Source organism: Copidosoma floridanum, unplaced genomic scaffold, assembly GCF_036245765.1.
Source record: "Copidosoma floridanum isolate Cflo_tuat_1 unplaced genomic scaffold, Cflo_Japanese_pri ptg000029l, whole genome shotgun sequence".
In the NCBI taxonomy this organism is placed as follows: domain Eukaryota; kingdom Metazoa; phylum Arthropoda; class Insecta; order Hymenoptera; family Encyrtidae; genus Copidosoma; species Copidosoma floridanum.
In genome coordinates this window covers 6,247,415-6,275,262 of record NW_028321906.1, presented here as the reverse complement: position 1 = coordinate 6,275,262, position 27,848 = coordinate 6,247,415, and the positions used below count along the sequence as shown (strand labels likewise).

The following is a 27,848-nucleotide window of genomic DNA, read 5'->3' as shown; positions in this document are numbered from 1 at the left end:
GTATCGAAAGCTCGATCGGTCAGACCTGCCGGAAGAGGGAGGGTGGGCGCAACAATACCCGTCAAAGCTGTACAAAGGCTCGTTGTTGTTGATCCGCGCAGGGAAAAACTGACTCAGCTCGTTAACTTTCCCCGGGTGGCACGCAAAATTATTAGTGCCGACGCGCGATCGCAAGAGAAAGAGAATATAAATTTGCCGAGCGATTTCGTATAAAGGATTCAAAGGGATAGGGGCCGCCTCATTGGGCGCGCCAAGGAGATGCCGAGGCCGCGGTTTAATCAGCAGCGCCAGCTACCAAGGGACCCCCCGTGCGGCTGAAGGCTGGTCAGTAGAAAGGGTGAGTCTCAAACTGTACGTATATATTTTTTTTTTTTTTTTTCGGCACGGAAATTTCAATGTGAGTGGAGCCCTCGAGGAATTTCCAATGGTTGAAAAGGGGGCAAAAGAACAAGCGGATACACCTTCCTTTTTCCTTCCTCCTGTTCTTCCAAAGAGAGTTTTCGTGTTGTAGCGAACACTGCTGACGTGCTCTCTTCATCCCACCTCGTTCTTTTCAATTTTTTTTTTTTTTTTGCTCGTGTCTATCTTTCATCTCTCCTCCAGAGATCGCGAGTCGAGAACTAAATCGCTACGTGTCGATTGTTTATTTTTATTGTTCCCACTCATCGGGGGGGAAAATAAATCGATTCGTAGATGAGCCTCTTCAACAGTTTTTCCTCTTAATTCGGCGAAACGTCAATTACCAGGCGGATCAGGAAGATTAACGAGCGCCCATTCACGCCCACGATATTTTTATTTATCGGCGGAAATAAATCCTACTTGAATTTGTTTGGGGCTCCTCGATCGTTACCCATATGAATCAGTGCGAGGATACTATTCGGGTCGACGCGTGAGATGAAACAAAGTAAATACTTATGACTCCATGAAACCGAAAGAGGAAAACCACAACCGAAAATCTATTCTTTTTTTTTTTTTTTACGCCGTTCTTTGCTCTCTTAGATGGAAAAAAAAAAAGTATAGTGATTTGATTGTTCCACTTCAATGTAGATGTGAAACGCAACAAAGTTAAACGCATAAAAACCGTATAAAAAACGTTGGGGGGAAAAAAAAATGACCGACGTGGCCGACAGTAAAAGCCCTCGAGCTGATCCGTAATCCTCGATTCTTCCCAACCCCCTCTGCAAAGAGCAAAAGTGCATAGCGAGGCATCCAATTTCCAGTAAGCCCATCGGTGGATCTCTCGGCTGACGAGTCTCTTTCCTTTGCAGCACCTTGGAAAAGCTCATCAGCGAAAAAAAAAAAAAAAAAGGTTACGATGCAAGGCCTGGCGTACCTCGAGGATCCGCTCAACGGGAGCTACTCGGGGGGATGGCCGACGGCGTACCGGCTGCTCGGCACTCTGATAAACGAGACTCTGGCCATGAACGGCAGCAGGGATTTCTCAACCCACGAGAACTACAGCTCGGGGTGGGATGATACCGAGGAGGAGATGTACTCGAACAAGTTCCGGCTGCCCCTGTGGAGGCAGCTCTTCTGGACGTTTCTCTTCGCGATAATGATAATCGTGTCCACGGGCGGCAACCTCATAGTCATTTGGATCGTGTTGACCCACAAGCGCATGAGAACAGTGACTAATTACTTTTTGGTCAACCTCAGCGTCGCCGACACCATGGTCTCGACCCTCAACGTCATATTCAACTACGTTTACATGCTCAACAGCCACTGGCCCTTCGGCAACGTCTACTGCAAGGTCAGCCAGTACATCGCGGTCATATCTATATCGGCGAGTGTCTTCACCCTCATGGCTATATCGATCGACAGGTCAGTGCAGACATTTTCATTCATTTTTTGTTGAATCCCCCATACAAACTGTTCAATGTAGCTCCATCCGGTTTCTCCCCCAAGATTTACAAGTGAAAGAAATATTCACGCCTACGGTCAACCCAAGCCTCTTATACACCGGTTCGTGCATGAGCCAACAAAATATACAACACGGTGTACACCGAAAACCTTTCGATTAAACCAACCCGCGTAGGTGTGCGCAGTTTTGACGTGCACGTGTGATCAGGGGGGGGGGAGGAGCATACAAGCTGCAAAAGAGTCCTTTCAATCGAGATCCCGCTGCCAGCTCGTATCGAGTGTCGGAGTAGCGTTGTGCCGGAAGATGAAAGTTCCGAGGGTGAGAAAATCGACTTTCGCGTAACGCGAGCCACCTTTTGTCTCCCGATGGGAGACGAGCCGAGATATTGCGCGTGGTATCTCTATACAGAGGAAAAAAAAACTCTGCGATCGCTTGGCCGATAGGGGGGTGTTTTTTTTTTTTCCTCTCGTGCTTTTTGACGTCAGTGCCGGCTTATCGGGAGCCGCGCAGCTGTTCCAGGTAATCGGGTTAAGCCGCGGGCGCGTCGTTAATTGATGATTACGGAGTGCAAAAGTTGACGCTCGTCGTTGCACGATACGGACAGATTTAAAAGAGTCCCGACCAACTTGCCCGATTCGATTAATTTTACACGCGGACAAAGTTGCGGGGGAAACTCCGTTGGTATACCTATGTACGTTCAGTAGCGAGCGCACGTGCGTTCATCGAATTTGCCAACTCGCACAGGTGGCGGTGCCTACGTATATATGCATATGACTCGTGAATTCGAGATTGGGGTGATTTTCATCGAAAGAATTGCAAATCAGGCGATATGATATTCGTTATGCAGGACGGGGAGTGCGGCATTTGCGGTTTTAACTGGATTTTAAATTTTACCGTGTCCGTGACAAAAGAAAAAAAAAAAAAAAAAATTAGGGAGTGACACGTGGCGACAGGACGCGTAGGTGTTTTCAAAAATACCGGGTAGAGAGGAGGGTCGCCGTTATTTTGCACGAGCGATCGGACAATCAGCGTCACCGTCACGTACACGCCAATGGACAGCTGTTGCGACCTTTTTTTTTTTTATTTCCATGTAAATCGATCGGGGATTGACGTGCATTACAACTTTGTCGGTGCATTTGATGGCTCGGTCGAATGGGTTTTTGGTGATTTTGACGCGAGTACGATTGGATGGGAATTTGAAAAATAACGAACCGCGATGTTATCACCCGATAACGCAAAACTAGACATATGCCAACACAACTAACCCGGAAAATGCGTTGCACATATCCTTTGGATATACATATATACGCTTTCACGGTAAATTTTCCACGATTCCAAATTAATATCAGCGTCTCAACTATCCACGGCAATCTCAAGTCCCGCAATGCAGGGGAAGGGGTCGAGTTTTCAAGATTCCATAATATTCCAGTGGCGGGAGCTCCCGCGCGAACTTGGGCCTGAAATGTCTGAAACTCGCGTATACCTATACCACTCGACGGGAAAGCTTATCGTACCGAAGAAAAAATTGAATCAATGGATCGAAAGCAATCGCCGAAACAAACTTTGCCGGATATTCCGGTGCAATTTGCACGACGAAACTACAGCGCAGTGATTCGAGTAACCAAATCACGGACACCTGCACAAAGCAATACACACCGTCCGGTCAAACAATCGTGTATCGTTTATAGCTGCACGGACTAACTCTCACCGATCGCGACTGTATTGTTTCCCGTCAATTGGCTCGTATCGTAAAACGCGGCGATCGTCGCAGTTGTGCAGCGAAACTTTAGTCGACCGACGCCTATACGCGCTATATCCAAAGGACGATGAAGGGACGACTCTATAGGGGGTTACGGCTCCTACGGCGCGCCGCTTCTTTTTATCATTCCACGCCTGCAACGTTCGCCGGGGCATTTGCGTGGCGGGATGATGATTTGATACCGCCTTTACGGCCTCTAGAGGTGGCGAGAGTCTATCGCCTACCGCCTTCAATGGTATACCCCGAAACTTTATGTTCCCTCGGATACACTCTCGTAAAATAACGCACTTGTGGGTTTTTACTCTCGACGCGAGGTATGTATCACACAAGGCCAGCCGATCGATCGAATCGCGCGTCATAGACACCGAGGGATTCGTACACAGGTGCATCGCACTCTCCGAATCGATAATTTCAATCAAGACCCACTCTTGGCGCGCATTTATTATTTCTCACTCGCGATTACGGAATCAGGCGCAAGCATCGGTCGCTTTGGATTTTAATTTCAATTTGCCTGGATCTCTCGAGTACAGGTAGATTACAAGTTTGCGGTACCTGCCCAATGTACATACCTACTGCTCATCTGGCACAATTTGCTATGGTAATAATAAAACACCTCTCGAGTGAAAATTTAATCATCCCAGCGCTAATTGCCACTCCGTGAGGGCTGATACCCCGTGAAGGGGGTGGATGGACGGTGCATCGTAGGTGTAGGTGCGTTTGCCTCCTACGCGCAACTTTTGGCCGAGAAGTTGTTCGCTGTGTACCATAAATTGCGCGTGTGTGTATAGGAGGCAGAGGAAGGCCGAGGTTATCGTTACGGTTGCCGCACGAAGGGCGCGCTTAAATTATTATCAAAGTCCCCCAGCGGTGTTTCGGGCCGAGATTGATTTTGTTTCGCTGCGGAGCTACACCCTCTCTCCTATACATATTATACACTCGGCAATTTTCGACTTCGGGAATCCTAGCTTCAACATTAATTGTATATTATCCCCTCTTCTGGGATTTTATGTAGGGTGCAAAAATATACAGTAACGTAAATTTGACGAAAGATATCAAGTATACTCGTAATTCCTCGTTACATATATTTTTAACAATTACCTTAGAAATGACGGATGGCCGTTATATTGGTCTGTAGTGTCGCTGTCCAAAAAAAAAAGTACAGGGACATCAAAGGTATAACAACAAAACAAACATGTCGCTCTTGTCAGTAAAATGATAGTGTCGACCCTGAAACGCTCCCTCGGCGACGCTGACTTATCCCTCGGTCCATCACTCACGCGTACGTGTGTGTAACAAAAGGTGCGGGTAAAACAATACATAACGGGGGTATACTTATACTGCCTTGATTTTAGTGCCTCGGCATGCCCATATCTCGTGCCTTACCCCACTTCCCCGGAGACGAATGAAACTTTCATCGCGCCTCCAACGTATAACTACGACGAGTAAAAACTAGGAAGAACAAATTAATGGTTAAAAAGTACCCTGCGTGCACATGCGGTCGCGTGCCTTGAAGGGATGAAAAAAAAAAAGGAGCCACCGCAATGAAAGCTCCGAGATTTATTTCCATCGCCGCTGAGCTTTTGTCTCTTTCGGTAAAAAGTGTGTTGTTGAACGCACCTTCCGAGCGAGCAGAGCCACACAAACGCGGCCTTTTGTCAAAAGTTCCGTCGCATCCGGCGAGCAATTAAAATTGCACGCCCAAGTTTCTCCGGGTCCCGAAAAAAAAAATAATAAATAAAAAAGCACCTTTTTCCGGGCAGTATTCATCGCCCTCGGACTGTTTAACCCGGTCAAATATTAAATTTTCCCCGGAACGAGCTCGGACGCTGCCTGAGAAATAAAACATACCAGCGGTACCGGCCGGCTTCATTGGCATTCCGTTCCGTGACGCATAAAATTACACGTAGGACGCGTAGGAGGGAAAGAAAAAACATACACGAGTCTATTATTTGTGCCGAGGGGAAGAGCCTTTACGCGTAAGCACGAATCGGGAATCCATGGAGTACGTTGCTCCCTCGGTCTCCGAGTTGGTCCACTGCTTATACATACATACATCTGGGCTGGGCTATATGCGACCCACGAGAACCGGCATCTAGTCCCATCGTGGGTTATTGGGAAAACAATTACCTCATGATTCGACGTAACAGCGACACGTGTGTACAAGCGGGGAAGGTGTAATTTTACTCCTCTAGTACAAAGCGGTGGCGGTGCGTTTCCTGCGTACAACTTTTGTTGCAACTGTATTAGCGTGCAGATGTAGCGTGCGATACTCCCCTGAACTGGAAGCGAGTGTGTACTCGGTCCCTGCGGTAATTTCAGTCGGCTCTAAATTAATTGGCTCCATTTGCCCTGTAATGTTAAGTCTCTAACCCGCACTTTGACGAGGAAAGGCTTCCCACTGTGATGGTTTCGTTGGTCGCGCTCGTAAATTCGCGTGGCGGTTTACTTGGTTTTGTTGCCTATTGTTTCGAAACTCGAGGAGCACGTAGAATATCAACATCGCGAAAACAGCTTCGGTAAACAACAAATCGACAGTTTCCGTAAAGTTTCCCCTGCTCGGGCGGGCACTTATACGCTACTAATCTCACCAAGACACCGGAAGATCTTATCCGTTCGATTAAAAGTTGTACCGATCGCGGCGTCTTCTCCCCCACGCCCCGGAAGAGCCATTTCATCACCCACACCTCGACTCGTTTTCTCTTCTTCTCCCCCGCTCGAGGCGTCCCGAGTGCGATAAAAAGCGACGGTAAAAGGTGAGGTATCGCGCTATTAAGGGCTGCCCCGTGGCGCGTGTGTGCAACAATCATCGTCGCGAATGGCCAGTGATACATCGACCCCTCCTGGTTTCATAAATACATTTGCAGCTCGCACTACGCACTCTACTCAAGACTCGTCCAAAAGTTAGATTTATCGTGTTGAGTCCGTTAACAAACAAAAAAAAAAATATAATAACGCAAACGGAGAGGGTCGCACGTGTGCAAACAAGTGGGGGGAAAAATACGAGCCTCGAAAGTTATATTCGAGCGTCGCTGGGTTGCGGAATTTCACGAGGCAAGTTTCGCGCGTAAATACTTGATCAAAACTGAATTGAGCCAAACGCATAAACGAAGGCGAGCTCGATGCGGCTTATTAATAATATATATTCCAGTGGATGCGTGTGCATTGTTCGCTTGTTTCGTTTACGAGCCGTTTAACGGAAAATTCCAATTTCACGTCCCTTGTATTATCTTGGCGTATTTTTTTACCCCCCCCCCTCCCCACTCCTGGGAGAGGTTTTAATCATAACTTTTTCACCGGCCAACCAACAAAAAAGTGCAACGTCAAGGGGCCGGCCGTGGAGTATTATTTTTACACGGAAATTGGAAAATTCTATGCCCGCGCTCTCGAGGGAACGTTGAAAAAATGGAAGTGAAGCTCGAAGCGCGAGAGCAAGGGAATAATGGGGTTTTGCCCCGCCAAGAGAGACGTCTCGAGAATCTCAACTGGAACCCTCGAGAGCTCTCTTCATCCACGGGGTCTATTCATTAGTTTGCCTCCTCTCGACTCGTTGTTTATTTCACCATTCGCGTAGTTCGAAGGCCATCCCGGCTCGAGATAACAAAGTATCTAAAGGGAGAACCGGCAGTGATGAAATTTCGATATTCAAACTGTTAGCAGTGTCCGTGAGAGGTTTTCTACCCCGGCACTCCGCTCGGTGTCGCGGACCAAGTGGAGTTAAATTCAAGCAGGGAGAAAACGTTCGGTAATTTCAAATCACACGAGCTCTACTTTGGTGCTCGTTCAACTCAGTACAAATGGAAATTGTCTCGATGGGAATGGCCAAGATGTCTGATGAGGGTGTACACCGTGATTAACTCATTTGTTGAATTGATAAGTGTCGGGTCATCGGAATCTTGTTACAAGAGACACTATTTTGCGCCAACGGTCGCTCAATTACGAGATATCCACGCCGAATGATTTGATATCGGCGGCAGTGGCACTCGAGCACAGACGACAAACGGTGCAACAGTATAGGAGGACACGGATTGCGCGTATTAATCGAGCTGGAGCGTCGAGTCTCTCACTTTGCCCGAGAGAAGTTTTGCCGCCCTTTTCGCGCGAGTGCGGAATCAAATTATGATTTAATTAAAGCATGAGTCGCACGCGAGCGAGCAAACACTGGGCAAAAAGCTCGGTATAGCGTGTTCCCGTTGTTCAGCGCAGCGACGCGTGAACGTGCGTTGCTCTCTACGGGGTAAGTTTAAGCTTATATCTACGCGTTGGCTGTTTTGCGGAAAATGTCGTGCTGTGTTCTAGGAGGAACTGCGTTAGTCGACGTCTCTCGATTTGCACGCACGTACACTGTAATGCTCGGAATTTATTGTTACCCTCGAGTAGGTACTGTAACTTGAGTTATTCAAAACTCGAAACATTTTTCAACATAGGCTCTGGAGCACGTGGTTTTTTTATACTTACGGTTCCGTGAAAATTTAATTAATGTAGCACATTGATAAAAATTACAGTGGCTTGTCTGACTAAATTCGGTTTTGTTCTACTTTCTTCTTTCAGATTCTACACAAAGGCAAGTCACTTGTCTGACCATACCCGATCTTTTCTACTTTTAGAATTTACAGGAAACAATTGCCCTTGTCTGACAATATCCGGTATTTTCTACTTACAATTACTTAGCGTTTGCGGAGCATCGACGTATGTCTGACCATACCCGATATTTTCTACTTCCCATAATTTTGCAGGGCCATGACATGTCTGACCATACCCGATCTTTTCTACTTCCCATTATTTAGTGATCACAGGGCTATTTGACATATGTCTGACTGTATTAGGTCTTTTCTACTTTCTATCATTTGGTGTTAGCTGGACAGCGACACGTGTCTGACCATGTACGATCTTTTTTACTTTCCTTTTTTATCCTTTTTTAGATTCTACAAGGGACTACTATACCTGAAAATAAAAATACCTTTTGTACAATGAAGATTTATGGTTCATCACAAAATATCACCACGTGTTTGTTTCTCTGACTTTCCTAGATCAATAAATTTCACCCTCTTTTACAATTTATTCAAATTCCACGCTTTCTCGATGATTCCAACAAAAATTACTGAAAATAACGCATGTTTTCCAATGCGTATTATTTTTCGTTGTGATTTACTTCTTTTTACTGTCGCTCTTTCTTCTTTAATTGCTATTTTTTACGCTCCAACCGCAGCTTTGATTCCTTTCGAAACTTCTGGAAAATTCCACGATAAAAAATAAAAGCATTTTTCGTGAATTATAAACTTGGCGTTTCCAGAAAATATATTTCACGACGCTATATTTATAGCCATAAAAAATCATAAGCTCGCTCGAGTTATAAATGAGTTTTAAACTTGCGTCGTTAAAACGAATCGGTAAAATTTGCTTAGCAGTTCAAATCGAGTTTGAAAAGAGGGGCTTTAAGGCACTTATCGCTGGAAAAAAAAAAACTGCACTAACATACAGTATGTTCTCAATTAAAAAAGTTTTATTCATTCGAAGCTTATACATTTGGGACACAAATCGGAGAGAACCTTACATCCAAGATGCCAATTGTATAGCCTCAGGATCAAAGTTATTTCACATTCTTAACTAAATTATAATTCTCATCGTCCATTATTTTAGCAAAAAAAAAAAAAAAAAAAAAAAAAAAAAAAAAAAAAAAAAAAACGATGACTTTATGGCACACCCAAAGTGGCACAAACTCGAAGATTCAGAATTACCTTCCTCGAAAGTGTATTAGGAGCAACAGGAAGCCCCAGTCACACATCCACACGCACGCGTGCACTCTGGGCTTGGGTTCATCTCCAAGATTAATGGCACTTGTCGCTCGCGCCGGCCACAACCGTACAACCACACAATGCCGAGCTCACGCGAGAGCCCGCCCACCTGAACACAAACGCCTGCCGTGTCCATTACCGAGTGGCTTTTTTTTTGCCACGGACTAGTTTTTATCCGGCCTCGGAGGTCACTCTTGGGTCACCCTTGCGGCCATCTGCTACTTAAGGATCATCTTTACCCTGGGCTGACACTTTTTTGCTCGTAATGCTGGCGCGTTGGGAATCGATCGGTATTAATCACCGAGTACTTTTTCCCACTGTTCCATCGTTTCTCGGCGCGAATCAAAAATATGAATCATTGAATGAAATTAAAAGTGTATACTTTCATCGACAAAGCGAAACAAGGGAAAGTCAGGTATCTCCGGTGAAACCAGACTCGGGGAGGGTAAGAAATACCAAGTCAAATGATGCACACGACAATGTGATTTCTCTACGGTATCTGTATACATGATCCTTTACTCGCGTGCATCGCCCACGAGTTGTATTATTCATGAACGCGAGTGACAGTGACATACTGTACCCTTTTGCATATTCAAAATGAAAAATGTCTTGCATATTTTTAAGCAGTGCATGTATCTCAGATCCATGCACCGATGAGTAGAACTTTTTGCTTCGTGCTCCTTTCAAAAAACATATAGCTCTCGATGCAAGCATCTTGGTTTTTTTTTTTTTTTTTTTTTTTTCTAGATTATGTACCCCCCCTAAAACGCATAAACCACGCACGAGGTAAATAAAACATCGGCTCCATAAATCCATACGCATTCGAAAACTCCGAAACGATTAACCTTATGACGCAAGTACACTGCCTCCGTTTTTCGAAGTACCAAAATTCGATACGTTGTACTCCCCAGAAAAATAACAATTTCGTAAATCAGAGAGCTCTCAAGCCTCACTCGCCCTCCCCCCTCTTCTTGCTCTTCCTTTCACTCTATCGATTTTCAATTTATAGTCAAAACAAAAGAAGACCGGGGGGTGCACGCGTAACTTCTTGTTCGCGACCGAAAAAACGTACCTTCGCTCCATCGTCGCCTTATCGGCGACGAGCCGAGCAAATGGCATCGGATAAACACGGGCTCGCTACCCGCGCCCACGCGCTTCTGAATTTGCGTTTTTATACACCCAACTCCCGCCAGCTCGGATAAATCTTCGTTTCCTCCCGTTGTCCCCCTCCTCCCTGAATGCAAACACAAAAAAGTATCTCCGCCGTGTACGCGCTGGGGTACATTACGTCCAGCTGTCGTCGTTTTGCCACCTTATCTCCGCATCTGCAGCGAGTCGACAACGGGCGCGTATCCTCGGCGGACAAGTAACGAGGGTACTACTACACTGCCAGACGTCCGGATGATTCAGGGGCACGTTACCCCGCGCGCTCTTTTTCTTGCACACGCCGTGTTTTTTTTTGCACCTAGAGTAGCTTTTTCCAGCGTCGCGTGGGACGTTTTTTGCGATGTCAAATCGAAAACCACCTTCATTACCATCGTGTTTGGCAAAAAGCTTTTTTTTTTTTTTACATATGTTGCTCTCTGAACATAAACATTTACCAGTAAGCCCAAAGTGTTCAGTTCTGTTCGTACAGGAGTGGGTATGTATGTATATGTCAAGCGAATTTTCTTCAAGCCGAGTAGGGGTCGCGCTCTTTACACTGCCTCTTCTTTTGTATCGAAGGAACAAGAGGCTCCTCGTGCATGGGTTTTTCATTCAAATTAGCAATTTCGCTCTTAGCTGCTACATTTTCAAAGCGTTGACATGATATACATACCCCTGCGCTATAGTCACCGTGTGTTTATTTAAGGTGTTCTTGACTATAAATTAGAAGGTACGATTGTTTGTCAATTGAATTTGTTGTCTTGCCAAGTGACAATTGGTTGAAAAGCGTGGACGAAACACGTATTGACTAAACTCGTTCTCTCAACGGGATTGGGCGGTTAAAAAGAGCGATATATCCGATTTTTTCGGGCCGCGAAAGTAGCCGAACCGGACTCGGGGCTAATCGTGACTGATGACGCTACTACGTGCGCGCCCATACTTTAGCAATGAACTTTCCATTTCATCAACTTTTTGAAAACCCACTCCACACCAAACTGGACTACTAATTATCTCGGGAACGGTGTAAATTACCGAAAAGTTTTCACTATTAAGGGGGAAGTCATCCGATGCGTTGGTCCAGGCGTTGTGAAATATATCGCCACCAATATCGAGCTCACTCGGTTGTTTACAACTACACGCTACTCGAGTTACAGTTTAATGAAAACCGCAAGGTATTTGTTTCCAAGCCCACGAAGCCTCTATCAAGTCAAGAAACTTCACTTACACACAATAAAAAAACATCAAATGGCTTTGATTAAAGTCCCAAAAAGCCTCAGTTCGCAACTCCTTTCTCAGGGATGACAATTAAATCTGCATGAAGACAAATGAGTCACCTCAAAGTCGTTTAAACGGTGAAACAAATGTATGTATATATAATACAATATGCAGTTAACGCGCGTTTTTTTGCAAGTCTGGCAAAGCGTTAAGATGTATTAATTACGCGGCTGACAGCCAACGACTCCCTCATCTGTATACATTTACACGCGCACAGCCCCGACCGCGGGGGAATAAATCTGGAATAAAAAGCGACACGCCATCTAAAAGTAAAAAAAAGGGATAAGAGCGATGGAAGGTTACCCCGATGGAGCGTGAAAAACGAAATGTAGCTTATTAAAAAAAAAGTAAAAATAAACAAATAATGATAGTAATGGGTTTATGTACTCGTGATGACGAAAGCTTGCAATTTTGAACGTGATTCCAGGTACGTGGCGATCGTGAACCCGCTGAAGCCGCGAATGGGCAAGCGCATGACCCTGTGCGTGGTGATAGCCATTTGGGTGGTGAGCGCACTGATCTCGCTGCCCATGTTGTTTTTTTACGAGACCGCCACCCAGAACTTCACCAACGGTGAGATTCGGATCGTCTGTTACCAAGCCTGGCCCGACCAGAATCCCGAGGACGGGCACAGCGTCGAGGAGTACTGGTGAGCTGGTTCATATAGTCCTCTTTTGTCTCAAATTATTGCTGCCTCCTTTTTTGAAAGCAAAGTAATTGTTTTACCTTGTCAATCGTTGATATTATTTCTCAACACAATCGAGCATGTGGAATTCATGCCTTTTTTTATGTGTACAAATCACGGAAAATATTTTCTGATTTTACGCACCTGTACCTCAAAATAAGTTTAATTGAAACTCAAAAGACTAGTAAATTTAATGATCGATTGACAATGAGAACAATAATCAGATCAAATACGAAGGAATAACAACCGTATCAGTCGTACTAACAAAACATTATTTGTTGCAACAACAACGAAAATAGGTACAACGTGGTATTTATGATTCTCACGTATTTCATGCCGATAACGGCCATGTCGTGGACGTACTTTCGGATAGCCCGCGAGCTGTGGGGCTCGCAAAGTATCGGCGAAGCGACGCAGCGACAGCAGGAGAACATACGCAACAAAAGACGGGTGAGCTTTTTCCGTTTCTTTGTATACGTTAATTTTTTTTTTTTTTTTTTTTTTTTACTTTCGACAAATCTTCCCTTAAAAAAAATCTTTTATTAGTTGAGGTAGGAACAAAAAAAAGTAGGTACACACAACGTGAGTCAAAGGAGCAGCGCTTTCTTTCTCTCTTTCTCAAGAGTTTGTAGTTTGTACTAAAAGTGACCGCAAGCTCGACATGCCAAACGTTCATACTACAGTAGTAGCGGAGCTGCTGCTGTTGTACACGTACATATATATGTACACCCAAGCTCCGTCCGAGGCAAAAACTTTTAATGGAAAATTACACTTTTACGACCGACAAACGAACAAACAGACCAAGTGCAGCCACTCGTCGGGAGAACACGAGGTCCTTCTGAGCTTTTCTTTTCTAGTGCAATTTTCTCCTTCTTGTATTACAATTCTACTTTGGGTCATATTATAAGTTACCAAAGTAATGATCAACGATTTTGATGCTTGAACATTACTCGTCTGAAGTTAACAATAAATTACGTAAACCAATGGTTGGTCGAAATGAGAAATGAGTCGCTGAATTTGCCGTACATTTCTGTAGGACACAATTCCTGCTCGCGATAGTAAATCGATAGCGAAGAGCCAAACGTAACGGCAGGTCTGCAACTACTCCCGTACACTAGGTTTTTTCATTGTTTTCGATGTTCCTTAAATAAAAAGCTTTTGACCCTGACTGAGTTTATTGTTTTCGTATCAATCATGTACTGACTATTTTTTTTACCAGTTTATTTAAGCAGATAAACAATAGCGTGTCATTAAGACACCCATGATGAAACAAAAGAGAATTTACGTTTCTCTGAGATATATTTTTGAAAAACTTTAATCAGCGACTCTTACAGAAACAAACGCGAATACGGACGGAGCATGATTACAACAGTGGGCGCGTATTTTTTAACGAATGCCCATTCAAGCGAATTTAGAGCTATGTATTCCACGAGCTCGTTCGCACCGCAATCGCGAACAAAGGGACCAATTTTTTCAACGTCTCTACGTTCAAAGTTTTGCGAGAGTAGCGGCAAGGCATAAGGAAAATAAACGTGCCAAAAGACATGCGGCTGTCAATGATAAAAAAAGTAGCAGCATCTTAAAACTTGGATTTATTTTTCTTGGTCAAGTAGTAGGACCCCTGGCTCATTTGTTGATTTTAAGAGATATTTCACACCAATTTTGATGTATAGAAGTGCATTTTTAATCTTATTTTTCAAACTACCAGTTATCGGACTACAGTAATCCCCCCATCAAAGTGACGTAAGCACCGGATCGCGACAAGTCCCTTGACTGAAACCGAGTCAGTAATTTAAAAGGTCGGTAGGACGTATCGACACCTTCAATTGAACCGATCGGCTGCTTTGAAACCGTTCAAAGTTATTGATTCGCAAAAATTTCATTTTCCCTCGGCTCGGCGTAAAATATCTTCTCTGCCGCCGTCGCTAGTAAAAGGCGAATCGTCTCCTTAAACTTTCACTCGAAAAACCCAGTTAGACGTCGCGGAGACACAAATACTTCTCGGAAGGTGAAAATACGAATTTAACTCGCACATTTTCCACCCTCCGCGGCTATACCGCGATTCCAAGAAATTCCCGTGACCATACGGAGTAAATCCAATACAGATTCCGCGAAGTCGCGCGTTATTAAACTCGAGACGTCAAACAAACTTGTAATGGCCACATTCGGGCAAAAAAGGCCCATCAATAAGCGTCCCCTCCTCTTTCATCATAAAACTTTGACGGCAGTTAATAAACCCCGTAACGCAAATGATCTCCCGCGTACAAGATCAGTCGGGTATCTCCCTCGTGTACGTTTACCGTTAAAAACGCTAACTGCCCCCTCGAATGAGCCCCGGGTTTTTCGTTTGTGTGCACAGCCGTCGTCGAGGCGAGCTATTCAAACGAGGGGGCCATTTAATTTCCCGACAGCGATAAAATTAATCGGCGGACAATGCGCGCGGCCAGCCAGAGCCTTCTTTTGATCGCTCGCTTTCAAGCTCGGAGTGTATTACACCCGATACGGCTTTCTCCTCGTCCACGTTGGATTAGAGTTTAATATCCGCCGTGTGGATACAGCCGGGTAACAGCGGATAAATGAAAATTCAAGGGATGAGGGGGTGGAGGGTTCGAGGGTAGTAACGCGCTCGTGCTCGTGCGGGGCATAATTTCAGCTCTGGTGTAGAACAACGGGGGAGAAAATTAAGGGCTTGGCGCGACGAGGGAGAAGCCCACACACGCGTGTACTGCGCTTGTCGCGCTCGTACGAATGGTCAATATTTGACGCATTGAGAATATGCAGTTTTCTTCGGCGTAAGGCAAACGCGTGTTTATATTATGTGGGTCTTGATAATCATTACAATAATGGAGAAATAAAATATATATTATTAAAACAATGTTCTCTCTGGTGTGGAATTGTATTATTAGCAGTAGTATTGTACATATAAGTTTCCACCTGTGGAGTTTTTTAAATGTTCATCGAACATAATATTAATTTATGGACTGAGGTAATTTCCATGTTCGGCTCTTTTCAGGTCCATTGTATATTTTTCAATTCAAGAGAAGAGAATCCCGTTCGTAACCAAATGGTAAAATATAGCTTATTAAAAAAATATACTCTCTGGTGTGGAATTGTATCATTAGCAGTATTATACATATAACTTTCCACCCGTGGAGTTTTTTAAATGTTCATCAAACATAATATTAATTTATGGACCCATGTTCGGCCCTTTTCAGGTCCATTGTATATTTTTCAATTCAAGAGAAAAGAATCCCGTTCGTAACCAAATGGAAATGGGTATTGTTGAATTCGTTGGAGAGAAAATTAATTAGATACGGCTGATTAATGCACCGAGTCAAAAGAAACCGGTAGGTCAGCAAAAATTACGAAAATGCGCTTGTCACGAGGAGGAAAATTGTTCTTCGATTTGGCGCCTGTACAAAAACTCTCAATCGGCCATAACTAATTAAGTTTTTTCACCAGAGGCCATTTCACATTGGTTTCGTGCGACGCGCTTTTTTTAATTTCCATTAGATCGTGTCCTGCTTTTATTAAAACTGCCAGCTCTCTCGTTCCACTCTGCCTCGTGTTCCGAATTTTCCACGCAACTTTGCCATCCCGAAACTCTCTAGCAAAATGAAACAAAAAAAAAAAAAAAAAAACCCATGTCACCCTTTTTTTGTTAACTTTTTCATTAAAAATCCGAAAAACCTGGCAAACGACGCGTCCGTCACATAACGAGCAAATATTTTAAAAGCTCAGGCAAAGCTCGTTTGAATGCCCTGTTCGTTAAACCGCGGCCAAATCCCGTTGTGATTTTCCATTTAGTTGCTCGCGCTTCATCGCTCGTCACTTCCACGTTAGCCGACGGAGCGGCCTCTTTGTATATTTTTAGCCTCATTATTTCGCCCGTCAGGCGTTAACGTGCAAACATACACAGTACACTCCACGTAGACGGAGGATAAAATTCAAGCTACGTTTTCGAGTTGGCTCGAGGGTCCGCAGACAACGGCAGCTTTTCCAAGAGCGAAAGTCGTCGCGCTTCCCCCCACCATCCTCTCGCGAGGTAAGAGTGATAGCAGCTTTGTTATCCACCTTCCCTTTTTGTGTTTGTCCGCCGTATGGCTCGTGGCCAACTCTCGCGCGCAAAAAGGGGTGGCGTTTGCTTATCTCGCGAGGGACAGAGGGAGTGTCAAGTGGGCTTGAAAAATCTTGGGCCCGACTGACGAGCGTTTAATGGCTCGCGTTTTTTTGCGCACCGGATACATTTTTTACGCGATTTTCCGCGCGAGCGGCTGATAGGCTTTTGTTTTTATTCGAATGTGAAATTTTTTTTTGTCGACAATGACGCGTTACGTGTGCCTCTGTTTGGACACGAATGGTCCGTGTATATAGATCGAACTTTCGATCTTATCGTTTTGGGAATCAACGTGGTTTGCATCCATATGTACACACACGCGGCAGACGGTCGGGAAATATTTACCACCAATATTTGACTTTTCTCGTTTTGTTGTTCCTGTTTATGGCTCGTCGCCAACAAAATCGATATTTTATACGTACGTGGCGGAGCATTGAAAACGAAAGCTTCCTCCCTTTGTAATTGTTAAATTGAAATTTGAAAAAATTAACAATTTTTGAACCCAAATCATAACATGTATACACGATCGTTACTTTGAAATAAAGAGGATTTTACATCATTTGTTGTTCTGCTTTATAATCTTCCATCATATCTCTGCGTTTGTTTAAATTTTCGTGGTTTCAATTCGCAGTATGCACGCTCAAAAGGGACCGTAAAAGAAAAAAAAATGAAAAGCCCCTGAAATTGCACATCTCATTCCACGTGAATCTGCAGTCCCATTAGAATGCAAAGGAAAAATCGATCGACCAGAAGAAAAAAAAATGTATTCACATCCTCGACGATGCATCGGTCACTGCTGTACGTGGCCTAGACATACGCAATGCAAATAATACTTTCTCGGGCACAGGACGTGCCCTTAATTATTGTACCACTATAGACGGTTATACGTGCAAAGAAAAAAAAAAACAAAAAGGTATACAGAACATCGTGTATACGTAGGAAAAGTCACGCGCGAGCGAAAGATATAAAAGGGGGAGTAGCGTGTGTGTGTATGTGTGTTGTGAAAAAACAAAGTAGGCAAAGAGGGTTGGAGCGAGAAAAAGGCATCCATCAATGGAAATTAATTAACGAATGGTCGTGCGGTCGTCCTACCGAATCGGCGAGCGTGTTTTTTCTATGGGCATATAATCTAACTGCATTAATAGATCTAGGGCTTTTTCTACGAGATTGCCAGGAGAAGGATAATACCGCTCGCTCCTTCATTGGAACTGTATATTTTTGTCGGGTAAGTTGGGGTGCTGTTACTTGTGGGTTCAATAACTAGAGGCCGACAGCACTCGTTCGCTCGAGAGAAGTCGAGTATATGACTTTGGTGGTTGGCGTTGTAATTGTGAGAAATACGTTACCATAGCTCTGCACCACGAATTCGGATCGGTATATTAATATGGATGCACAGGATTATAAAGGAGTTGTGTCAATTATCGGTTTATAAGGAATTTTCATCGATTGATGTGAGGGGGTGAAATTTTCAGCTTTCACGATGGTTCAATGGTTTTTTAATAAATTGAGCGATGGAATCAATAACTTTTTTGTGCCACACTGAGCGACCTTATTTTTTGAATCAAAGAGAGTTTCATTCCGTTGAATATTTTCTTTTGAACGAGCGTAAAAAAGCTTTTTTTTGGTTCAAAGAATTCGATTGCCAAATGCATCTAATTCGGTTATTGCTACCGAATAGCGCAATAGGCTAAAATGAATGATTGGTACTTCGGTAGTTTTTGCATGTAATAATTGATACGATTTCCATGACAAACCTCAGTTTGAAAAAAGTCCGACATTTCATCAGACGATTTTCAAACAGCTATTTCATGTAGAGGAAACCTACATTTACAACTCGAAAATATAGATAATCTGTTTTTAATTTCTTTATTTCAGAGTTCTTGTACTACGTCATTAAATGCTATCAACAAGAAAGAAAAATATAATAAATAAAAAAAAATTTTTATAAATCTTTTTTACCGAAGTTACTTGAAATATTGGAATTCGTCTCAAACTATTCTCACAACGCTGATTATCCCTTTCGGAAGCCCTATAAATTGCATTTTGGTGCATCACAAATCATTTGACATAATAATACTGACCGTATCCCTCTAATTTAAATAAAAAATAATTTTATTGGAAATTAATTTTTTTTTTTAATGGTTTTCTAATGTTAATTCTCATAAGATGCACAACATATCCAAATATTTTCGCAAAACAGTACTACGAGATGGAACTGGTATTTTCAGCGTTTTGTCAATTTTTTTTTTTTTTTTTCATCAATATAAGCTTTAAAAAATTTGCAAAAATTTACCCTAGTGTGCAACAACAGCCTGGAAAGCACTTATTGGTTAAAAAAGCTTTTTATCCATATATTTCCAGGAAGAAACTCTAGAACATACAATATTGTAAAATTTACGAATGATTTGGAACGGCCCCGAAAATTTCAGAACACAAGCTTAGCTTAGAAATTCATCACTAAAAATAAGATGAAAAAATTTGAGCTAAGCTTTTCTTTGTCCAGACCGTCGACATATTGTAATCCTAACTGGTTTATTCCAGAATTTTTACCTTGTTATCAGAAGCAGATAAAAAAAAATGTTGCTACGGTCGCATACCTACCTATTAATAATTTTTTTACGATACAGCTGCGCACTGTAGGTATAACACGGAAATCATTGCCATAGTCCGTGTATTTATTTTTTGAACGTTGAACAGTACGAGCCACTGAATTTTCATCTACAAAAAGTAAGTTAATTCTTATCAAAATACATATGTATATGATATTCAGATTTTTTTAGTAATACTTTATTAATAGTTTCTTCTTTATCGATACAAATCATTTATCAAACCTAACGTTGACGTATTTCATGGAAGTATTCCATCCAAGATAAATTATCGACATTATTTGCCAGAGTTTTAACTCTTAACAAATTTTAATATTATTCAGTTACCAGTAAAAATCATGGCGTTTTTAATTTTTACAATTTATTAGTGCACCGATAGCTTTTTGAATCTTGTTTTACCCGTATTTTACGTATCACGTTTACAAGTAACAGGTGAAATGGAAGGTTGGCTATATTTGTTATCTCATTGTGTTTTCAAGTTAAAATTCGTTTGAAAAATTCGTCTATTAAAAACAATTAATGTGTCTACTTTGCAGTGTTGGTATCCATAACTAAAATTAACTAAAATTCCAAAGATAATATACAACCAATACGTATAATAGAGCTTCGGTCCTCTTACTGAAAAATAAACAAATCAATACTTACGAATCGATAAATACACAGCAAAGCCAATGAAATTACAACTGATTGTACCGACGAATTTTTAGCGCAATGTCCAACCACAAGGAAAACAACAAACTCAACGAGGACGAGCATCGAATATACCACGGTTGCACCAAGTGTGACAAATTATTTCCGGATAGACAAAGCGTGGAGAGTCATTACTCGAAGAAGCACGAGACAAAGGACACCTTGAAATTAACGGGAAACGATTGCAAAGAGACTCTGTAACTAGCACAAAAAAGTCGGAATGATGTTTAGTTGGTGCAACTCAGTGAAATAAAAAACTTTGGAAAAAAAAAACAATAATTATCTGAATTTCTTGCACAACCAAATCGCGTATTGTAAGCGTTCGCTTGGTGGGTTTGTCAATATTGGTGTCACGCTAACGAGCCTCAATACTATAACCAAAACCGATAGGTGCAGTCTCGCAACTTGAAAAGGATTTCAACTGTAAAGAGAAAAACTTGATCTCGAGGTATTCGAGAGTCAGCAGTAGTCCCATCAGGGAATTTAACGATTATCCGAACCAGCGACTCGCTCCCGATCCATACTATCTTTGAAAATTCATTGGATTCCTCGTTTTGTCGTTCAATCGTCCGAATTTCGCCGAAAAGCAATGTCGCCGACTCGAAAATCATTTCGCTCCCAAAGTCGGTGGGACGCGCTCGAAATTCCCAAGGTAATCATCTCCCCTCGTGCGATTGCGAGCAAAGACACAAAGTACATAACCAGTCGTGCGCTCCTCTCTTGATCAACCTCGAGCCCGTGAGTAACGATTCCCAAAACTTTTTCACCCCAACTTTCTTTTTTAACGACGCTGGGAAAAAAAAAGAGAAAAAAGTGAGTTTGGAGAACGGAAGGGTCCGCGTGTGTCGGAGAAAAATCACCCCCACCCCCGCGCGAAGAAACTGGATTCCCTCGAAAAGTCTCGGCGACTACGCATTTTTCTTTTCCTTTCTCCTGCAAGAGAAAAACTTTACCTGTATACCCATTTGGCGACGCACTAGCGCGCACTTTAACCATTGGACGTCGATTGATTGACAACATACATATGTACCTGCGACGAAAACGAGGAGTCACGGCTTCCTTTTTTGCCGAGCGCGTACATTTTCCACGACACGCACAAAAGCTCGCCCCGTTGTAACGGCCGCGGAACAATGACAGTTGCCGTAGAAAACGCCCGCGTTACTGTTAATTGGCCGCCTTTGGCCGTATACTGCGCCAAACACGGGACTGTATGGATTATACGAGGTACACACGCCTCTTCAACAGCGTCGTATTGAAAACACGGGGGGGAAACGGTGGAATTTTTGATTTCAACCGTAGAGAGAAGGAAATCTGAAACGCTTTGTCGCGGCGCGAGTAACGCGATTACAACGTGGTTCGAGCAGCCGCGCGAGCGGAGGGCCAAGAGCTCTAACGGCAAAGCCATGCGGATTGTAATTCGCGGAGAAGCAGAGCTCAGTTGGAAAATCGTAGAGCGCGTGTTTGCCATCAGCGCGAAGGATGGTAATTATAACTCGTAATGGCGCGTCTCTCCGTCTCAGCCAGTGTCGCCCATTGTCTTTATTTGTATATACTTCCAAGGTGCGCGCGGAGGGAGGGATGAAAAATTAATTGGCCGCTAGGCGAAATTTGCATTTTAAAAGCCGCTTGCATAGAGCTTCTCTTAATTAACGAGGATTATTCACAGTTTTTCTTTTCTCAACGAGCTGTCATTTATGCTGCATTTTAGGGACAAACAAGATTATAATCAGGTGTCGATCGGAAATAACGTACAAACGATCGTTAATCCTTCATTTTTACACATTAATTCACGAACGGCGAACCATCCCGTGAATACGTCATTTGGCATCGAGGCCAACATTTTCGAGATTCCCGAGAGCGAAAACGAGGAATTCGACTGATTTTGACGGCATTGGATTTTAGCGTATGATTGTCCTTTCGGGTAACCTATAGCCTTTGGAATTCGTGTATTTGCAGCGAGATATCATATTTCGAATTACAAAGCAAAAAGGTTAAACTATGTAAAAAAAGAAAAGAAAACGAAATTAACGGTATTTTTTAAATCCCCGAGCTTTGCCGAGCTTACGTTACGTACGTGTACTCTCGGTGAGTTGAAAAGCCCCAAGTTTCATCAGCGCGTATATCCCCCGCCTCCCTTGATATCCGGTGTAACCCATCGGAGGCCGAGCGTAATCAGCGGTACCGCAACTCCCGAAACTCGGTCGCGACGAGACTCGGCTTCCTTCCCCTCTTCCTCCTCGTCCTCGACCGACAGAAGAAAGACAAGGCTATATACATAGGTGTACAGAGGATCCGAGGGCCTCCGTACATTTTAGGCACAACAGTCAGCCGGTGCCAATGATCGAAACATTCGAGCCTGAGGGTGCCCAAAGAAGCGTCCTCGAGCTTGCGAGTCGACGAGGGATGATCCTCACTCACCCCCAAAATGTGGCTCTCCAACCGACAGAGGCTTGATTATCTTTTAACGTCGACCCTATACGGACGTGCCGTTGTTTCTCTCCCACCGAGCATTTTAATTCCATTGGACTGGAACGTTGGACTCTCCTTTTCTTTATTAATCGCGCTCGTGTGTTTTCCGCGCGAGCGATGCGTACACAGTTTATTGCCCCGTGAAATATCGAGGACAGGACGTGGGGACGGATCAACTCCCACCCGTGCAAGTGCATACATGTATATTGTTTACTCCCAAGGGACGACTGATTGAGATTCTAATCGAACCTGGAAAAATTACCTCCGCCGCTGAAGCTATACATAACAACGTAGGTATCGGCTCTGCCCCCCCCCCCGTTTTTACCTCTCATTTCCTGGCATGACTCGCTGTTCGCGCGGTACGAGCCGCGGCACACCTATGGCGACTGTAGGTGTATACGCGGTGATTAATGGCGCGCGCGCGCGATCCAAGATACGCGAGTTCGGAGCGAAATTTCCCTCTCGGCGGTGGCAAGGAAAAACACTCGTGAGTTTTCATTACCATGGTTTTTAAAAGCAACAAAGGGTGGGTGGGGGGATGACCATCGTCCATCAAAATTTCACCGACGATTGGGAAAGCAAATCATAGTCGTACGAGCAAACCCTCGTCAAATTAGGGAGAAAGACGGGGAGCTTGCATCAATTAAAAGCTCACCCCGTGGCATACGCGCGTGTAATTTGTACGGCGAGCCATGGGGGGGCTGCACTGGACGTGACTTTAGGAAGGAGGGACCCCTCTTAAGCTTTACCGTCCCTTTCATCCCTCCTGACAAATCGCAACAGCAGCAGCGTGCTCTGAACCCCAAAACACGGGTGGGCGATCGGAGAGGGGGACGTGTACACTTTCAGACGCGTCCATTAATCGAGGGGATTTCCCTCCAATATATATACGGTTATACCTATACAAGTGTACGAGCGAAGAAAAGAAAATGATACATTGGTCTGTGCAATTTCAGGTGGTCAAAATGATGATAGTCGTCGTGCTGATATTCACCGTCTGTTGGCTGCCCTTTCACGCGTACTTTATCGTCACCTCGATTTTGCCCGAAGTCACGGACAAAGCGTACATACAGGAGGTTTACCTCGGCATTTACTGGCTGGCCATGTCCAACAGCATGTACAACCCCATCATCTACTGCTGGATGAATTCCAGGTATACATATGGTGCTTCTTTTTTGGCGCATTCGAGGGCTATGTTGCAGTTTGGCTTTCGGTCGCGATGAAACGTTTCAACCGCAAGCCGGTCAATCGTATATATTAACAATATCGTTTCGCGCGTAACTGGAAAAACAAGGAAACTTTGGGGGGATGGGGAAGAAAATTCAAAAAGTTTGAAAAAGCTCGCGTCGGAGGGGGAACGCGATAAATTTCTGGTAGCTTTTTTTTTTTTTTTTTTTTTTTTAATTTCCATAACCGCCGCGGAGTTTTGTCGCGCGGGGAAACGATGAAAGGGTGACACACGGTACAGCCCCGAGATTGTCTTTTCGGAGAAAGATTTTAATTTTACATAACAATGATAATAATAATAACATGAAGCAACGATGACTAAAGAAAGAAAAAAAAAAAAAAAGAGAGAGAGAAGAGAAAAAAAAGCGTTACAACGTGCAGTGTGATGTCTCTTAGGTTTCGCCAGGGCTTCGCCCAGTTCTTCTCGTGGCTGCCGTGGGTGCGGGTGAGGCAAATACCCGCGCTGTCGCGCTCGGAAGCCGTCAACTCGCGCTACAGCTACGCCGGCAGTCCCGAGGTTCGTGGTCGACTATCCCGCAATGGTACGTACAACGACACGCATACACGCGTTGGCATGTGCACACATATATTAGCTGGTTAGACCCTATCCCTCGGATCCTTTGACTCCTTGTGGCGTTGGTGTAAACATGTACCTAATGCACGCACGATATACAAGACGCGTATGTAGCGGGTACATCTTCATTTCGGGGGTTGGTACCAAACATGTACGTCCTAATTACGGATATCGAGGGACTGGTCGTGCGCAGTGTAACTCTCTCGTGTAGTGGTGATGGACACCGTAATGGGCTGTATTGTTGATGGCGATGTTGCTACAATAAAAGAGCAACAGCAGATGGGCGATGATGAGTTGTTTGTTTGCTTGTTTCCTCCTTTGTTACAGCTGGTGTACATCGGCTAGGGTGCACGGGAGAACTTTGTGTGAGCTGCAATCTTTTATTTTGTTACGCCGAACATGATAATCGATCGAGTTTTCCTCCCTCTTTCGGACAAAGTTACATCAAAAATCTCAATCGCGCAATAAAAAACACTCGGCATCTTTGCGCATTTTCTTTTTTTTTTTTTCCAACTCTTGACAAATTCTCAAAATAATAATGTTTCGCCGCCCAAAGTAAAAGAGGCCGTGATCCCTCCAACTTTTCAATTTCTCGTCAACAAACGCGTCGCGACCAGATATGGCCTTTACGAGGCTCGTAAACCTACACGTATACACACGTGCCCTCGAGCCAACACACAGAAGCAGAGAGCGTCGGCGGCCAATCCGAGGTAATAATTGCTCGGCTAACTACTGCCGCAACAGCCGCTCGTCCTTCCCTTCTCCTGTGCCCGTATACATATCTATGGTCCAGATATATGTACACCCAAAGCGCGGAATAGGATTTTGACGTTTGATTATCGGCTTTCGGGGCGGACTTTCCCCTTCTCGCCGAACACGCTCTGACGTATGTTGACTTGATCTTCTTCGCGCGCTAATGCCCACCCGAGAGATAACCCAAAATGTTGTCCGCGCGCGTCAACGGGTTTTATGACCCTTTTTTTTTTTTCTCTTCGCACAATTTGCCTGAAACCAAGGTCTATCGAATTTTACGTTCCGGTAGTTAAAAACAAATGATAACGACGGTTAAGAGCGCGTTTGTTCGTATAAATCAGAGGAGTGGATGAAACATCATCTCGAAAATTGAAAAAGTTGCCGTAGGCACATAAAATTTCATACTCGCAGTAGAACTGGTAAACGTGCGGTCGGACGCGCCGAGCGGATTAGAGCGAATATTCAATTAACAAACATTACCCCTGTAGCTGTGATTTGTACTACAGGGCTACGGATTACCTTCAAATATATAGCTTCGTGTGACAAGTTATAGTCTCTATGATGCTTTAATTAAATTTGTTCGATATATATATGTCTTTGAAAAATGTTTGCTCATATCAATAACGCGTGGAACAAAGAGTTGAAACAAAATGGTATTCTGCCTTACTTTTGCATTAAATTTTTCTCACCATTTCTCTATAACTTGATCAAAAAACGTTTTTCATCCAGAGTTTTTGCTCGTGTGTTGTGTGTGAAATATTATCGATTCGCGTAACGACAAATGATTTATCGCGGATTTATTGTGACAAACTTCTAATTACTTTATAACATGTTTATTTAACAAAATTGATTTTTCACATGATCGTTGTGATGCATATTTTTTACCACTAGTAGGGCTTAAATGAGTCATCGAGTAAAATTTGTTTAGCCGATATATTTGATGAGTCACGTGTTTACGCGATACACAAGCAATACTTTATGCTTTTACTTTGACAATAAGTATGCGTATGTATAAGGTATCGGTACATCGATCGTAAAATATTACATATTGTTTCCGGAACGCGTATCTCTTGCTTTCATCATCGACGTAAGGAACATTCCAATTTCGAGTCACGGTGTATTTTTTTCCTACAAATTCGAGATAGCCCCCCTTTTTTCCGGAGCTATCGACATTGTTGCAATATAATATATTTCCAATAATAACATTTGGCTGAGGAAAAAAAGAAAAAAAAAACTTGAGGGACGCACCTACAGCCAGCGTGTGTATGTACAAGGCCAGGGGAGGAGAAAAGTAGGAAGAAACCGATAGAGATGGAAAATGATGTAGCCCATGCCAGCCGTGTGGTAATATCGAAGCACATGTAGGGTAAAAGCCCATTAAAACGTAGAACCGGGGATCGGAGGGTGAGCGAAGTTGGCTCGCTGCAAGACAATAAATCAGCGATAAAAGGGACTCTCCAACTACCCCCAGGAGCGAGACTGCAGTTTAATAAACCCGAGTTTCCATGCGTTTTTTGTTTTGTGCTCTCGTGGAATATACACACGTGCTTCCCTCGATTCGAAGGAGACATTTGTTCATTTTCAGGGCTCGTTAAAAACCGGTACTTTGCAGGCCACAATTAGGTATACACTAGCGTAAGTTTAACCTACGCCATCTTTCGTTATTTTCCACCGAATCTCCAATTGTCCCCACAACTGTTCCCAATCACAAAAACCTGCACCTTCGCCACTCGGTCGCTCTACTCCTGTAAAAAAAAAAAAAAAAAACACCCACAGGCACGATCCTGCGTCAGATGCACATGCAGCCGACCTTCGCGGAGACAACGACGACCTTGGCGCCGTCCCGGCGGGACAGTTGCGAGCAGAGCCACGTGGAGAACGGCTCGCGCCGGCTGCCGGGCACGGCCCACCGGCACAGGCTGCCCTACACGGCGACGCGCTTCCAAAAACTCGGCGCCCAACCGGACGACTTTGGCCCGGTCTCCTGACCCAAGCCCCCGACCCACCAACGCCGGGAGCTCAACGGCTCGTCCGACAAAAACGAGCCCGACACCGAGAAGAAGCGCGTACGCATCGACAACACCTGGCTATGAATTGTACGTATACTTATATATTATTATGATTGCTGGACCGCGCCCCATGGGCTCAAGGAACATCGCGTACCTATATATGTATATATTTTTCTCATGTCGCTCGCAACCGTCGGACACCCCTTTGCCACTGATGAGACTTTTACTGTGTACATACTTTTTTAAAGGATATACATGCATATACACAATTCGACACGCGTGCACAATTATTGACAAGTGCACGGGTTTGGGTGTGTACGTATATATAGGGCGCTTATACAATTTATCGAGCTCCATAGAGTACAATATACAGAGTTGTGATCTTTCGACGTGTAAATATATACAGTTCGGAGTTGTGTAAATATATGTATAGCATCGGACGAATATTCGTGGGATGGTGTGGTTTAATCGACTGGTCCGTATAGTTGCAAAGGGTAGTTGGGGTTCAAACGTTACAAAGCGATAATCAAAATATAATTGCAATACCGCACGATGCACGTGACAAAATATATGTTACAAAAACGATGTAAGTACTTATAATTTTATTATACTTGTCCGTAGTTTTTACGAAATCGTGTGTATACGAATTTCTCGTTTTGGTTGACATTGGTACCCGGGTTACATTTTTTACGTCAAAGGTGTGTTTTTTGCTTTCGTACGTGATCGGACTGCTGTTGGTAAACAGAGAGATACAAATGTTTAATTACCGATTAAAATACATATGTAAAATTGTTATGTTTTTAAATTTTACGGTCAATTTTAAGTAGAAAGCGTGTGGTAATTGTATGTTTATTGACGAAACTTTTTGTTTTTTCTCTCAATAGA

The 27,848-nt window shown here is 43.7% G+C and overlaps 1 protein-coding gene across 1 annotated transcript; it reads left to right on the top strand.

The window, feature by feature from the left end:
- The first annotated feature begins 49 nt into the window (after positions 1-49).
- LOC106641839 (tachykinin-like peptides receptor 99D) lies at positions 50-27,073 on the top strand. Its single transcript, XM_089595876.1, has 7 exons — positions 50-337; positions 1,269-1,821; positions 12,261-12,482; positions 12,818-12,968; positions 23,357-23,553; positions 24,024-24,169; positions 26,731-27,073. The coding sequence occupies exons 2-7, from the start codon at positions 1,316-1,318 to the stop codon at positions 26,940-26,942; spliced, it is 1,434 nt and encodes a 477-aa protein (XP_089452002.1). The 5' UTR covers positions 50-337; positions 1,269-1,315; the 3' UTR covers positions 26,943-27,073.
- The last annotated feature ends 775 nt before the right edge of the window (positions 27,074-27,848 follow it).

Excerpts from the sequence above, each read along its gene's own strand:
- LOC106641839 (XM_089595876.1), top strand. The coding sequence starts at position 1,316 with ATGCAAGGCCTGGCGTACCTCGAGGATCCGCTCAACGGGAGCTACTCG. Across the intron at positions 12,969-23,356 it reads ACATACGCAACAAAAGACGG|GTGGTCAAAATGATGATAGT; the intron begins GTGAGCTTTTTC and ends GTGCAATTTCAG. Across the intron at positions 24,170-26,730 it reads TGGTCGACTATCCCGCAATG|GCACGATCCTGCGTCAGATG; the intron begins GTACGTACAACG and ends AAACACCCACAG.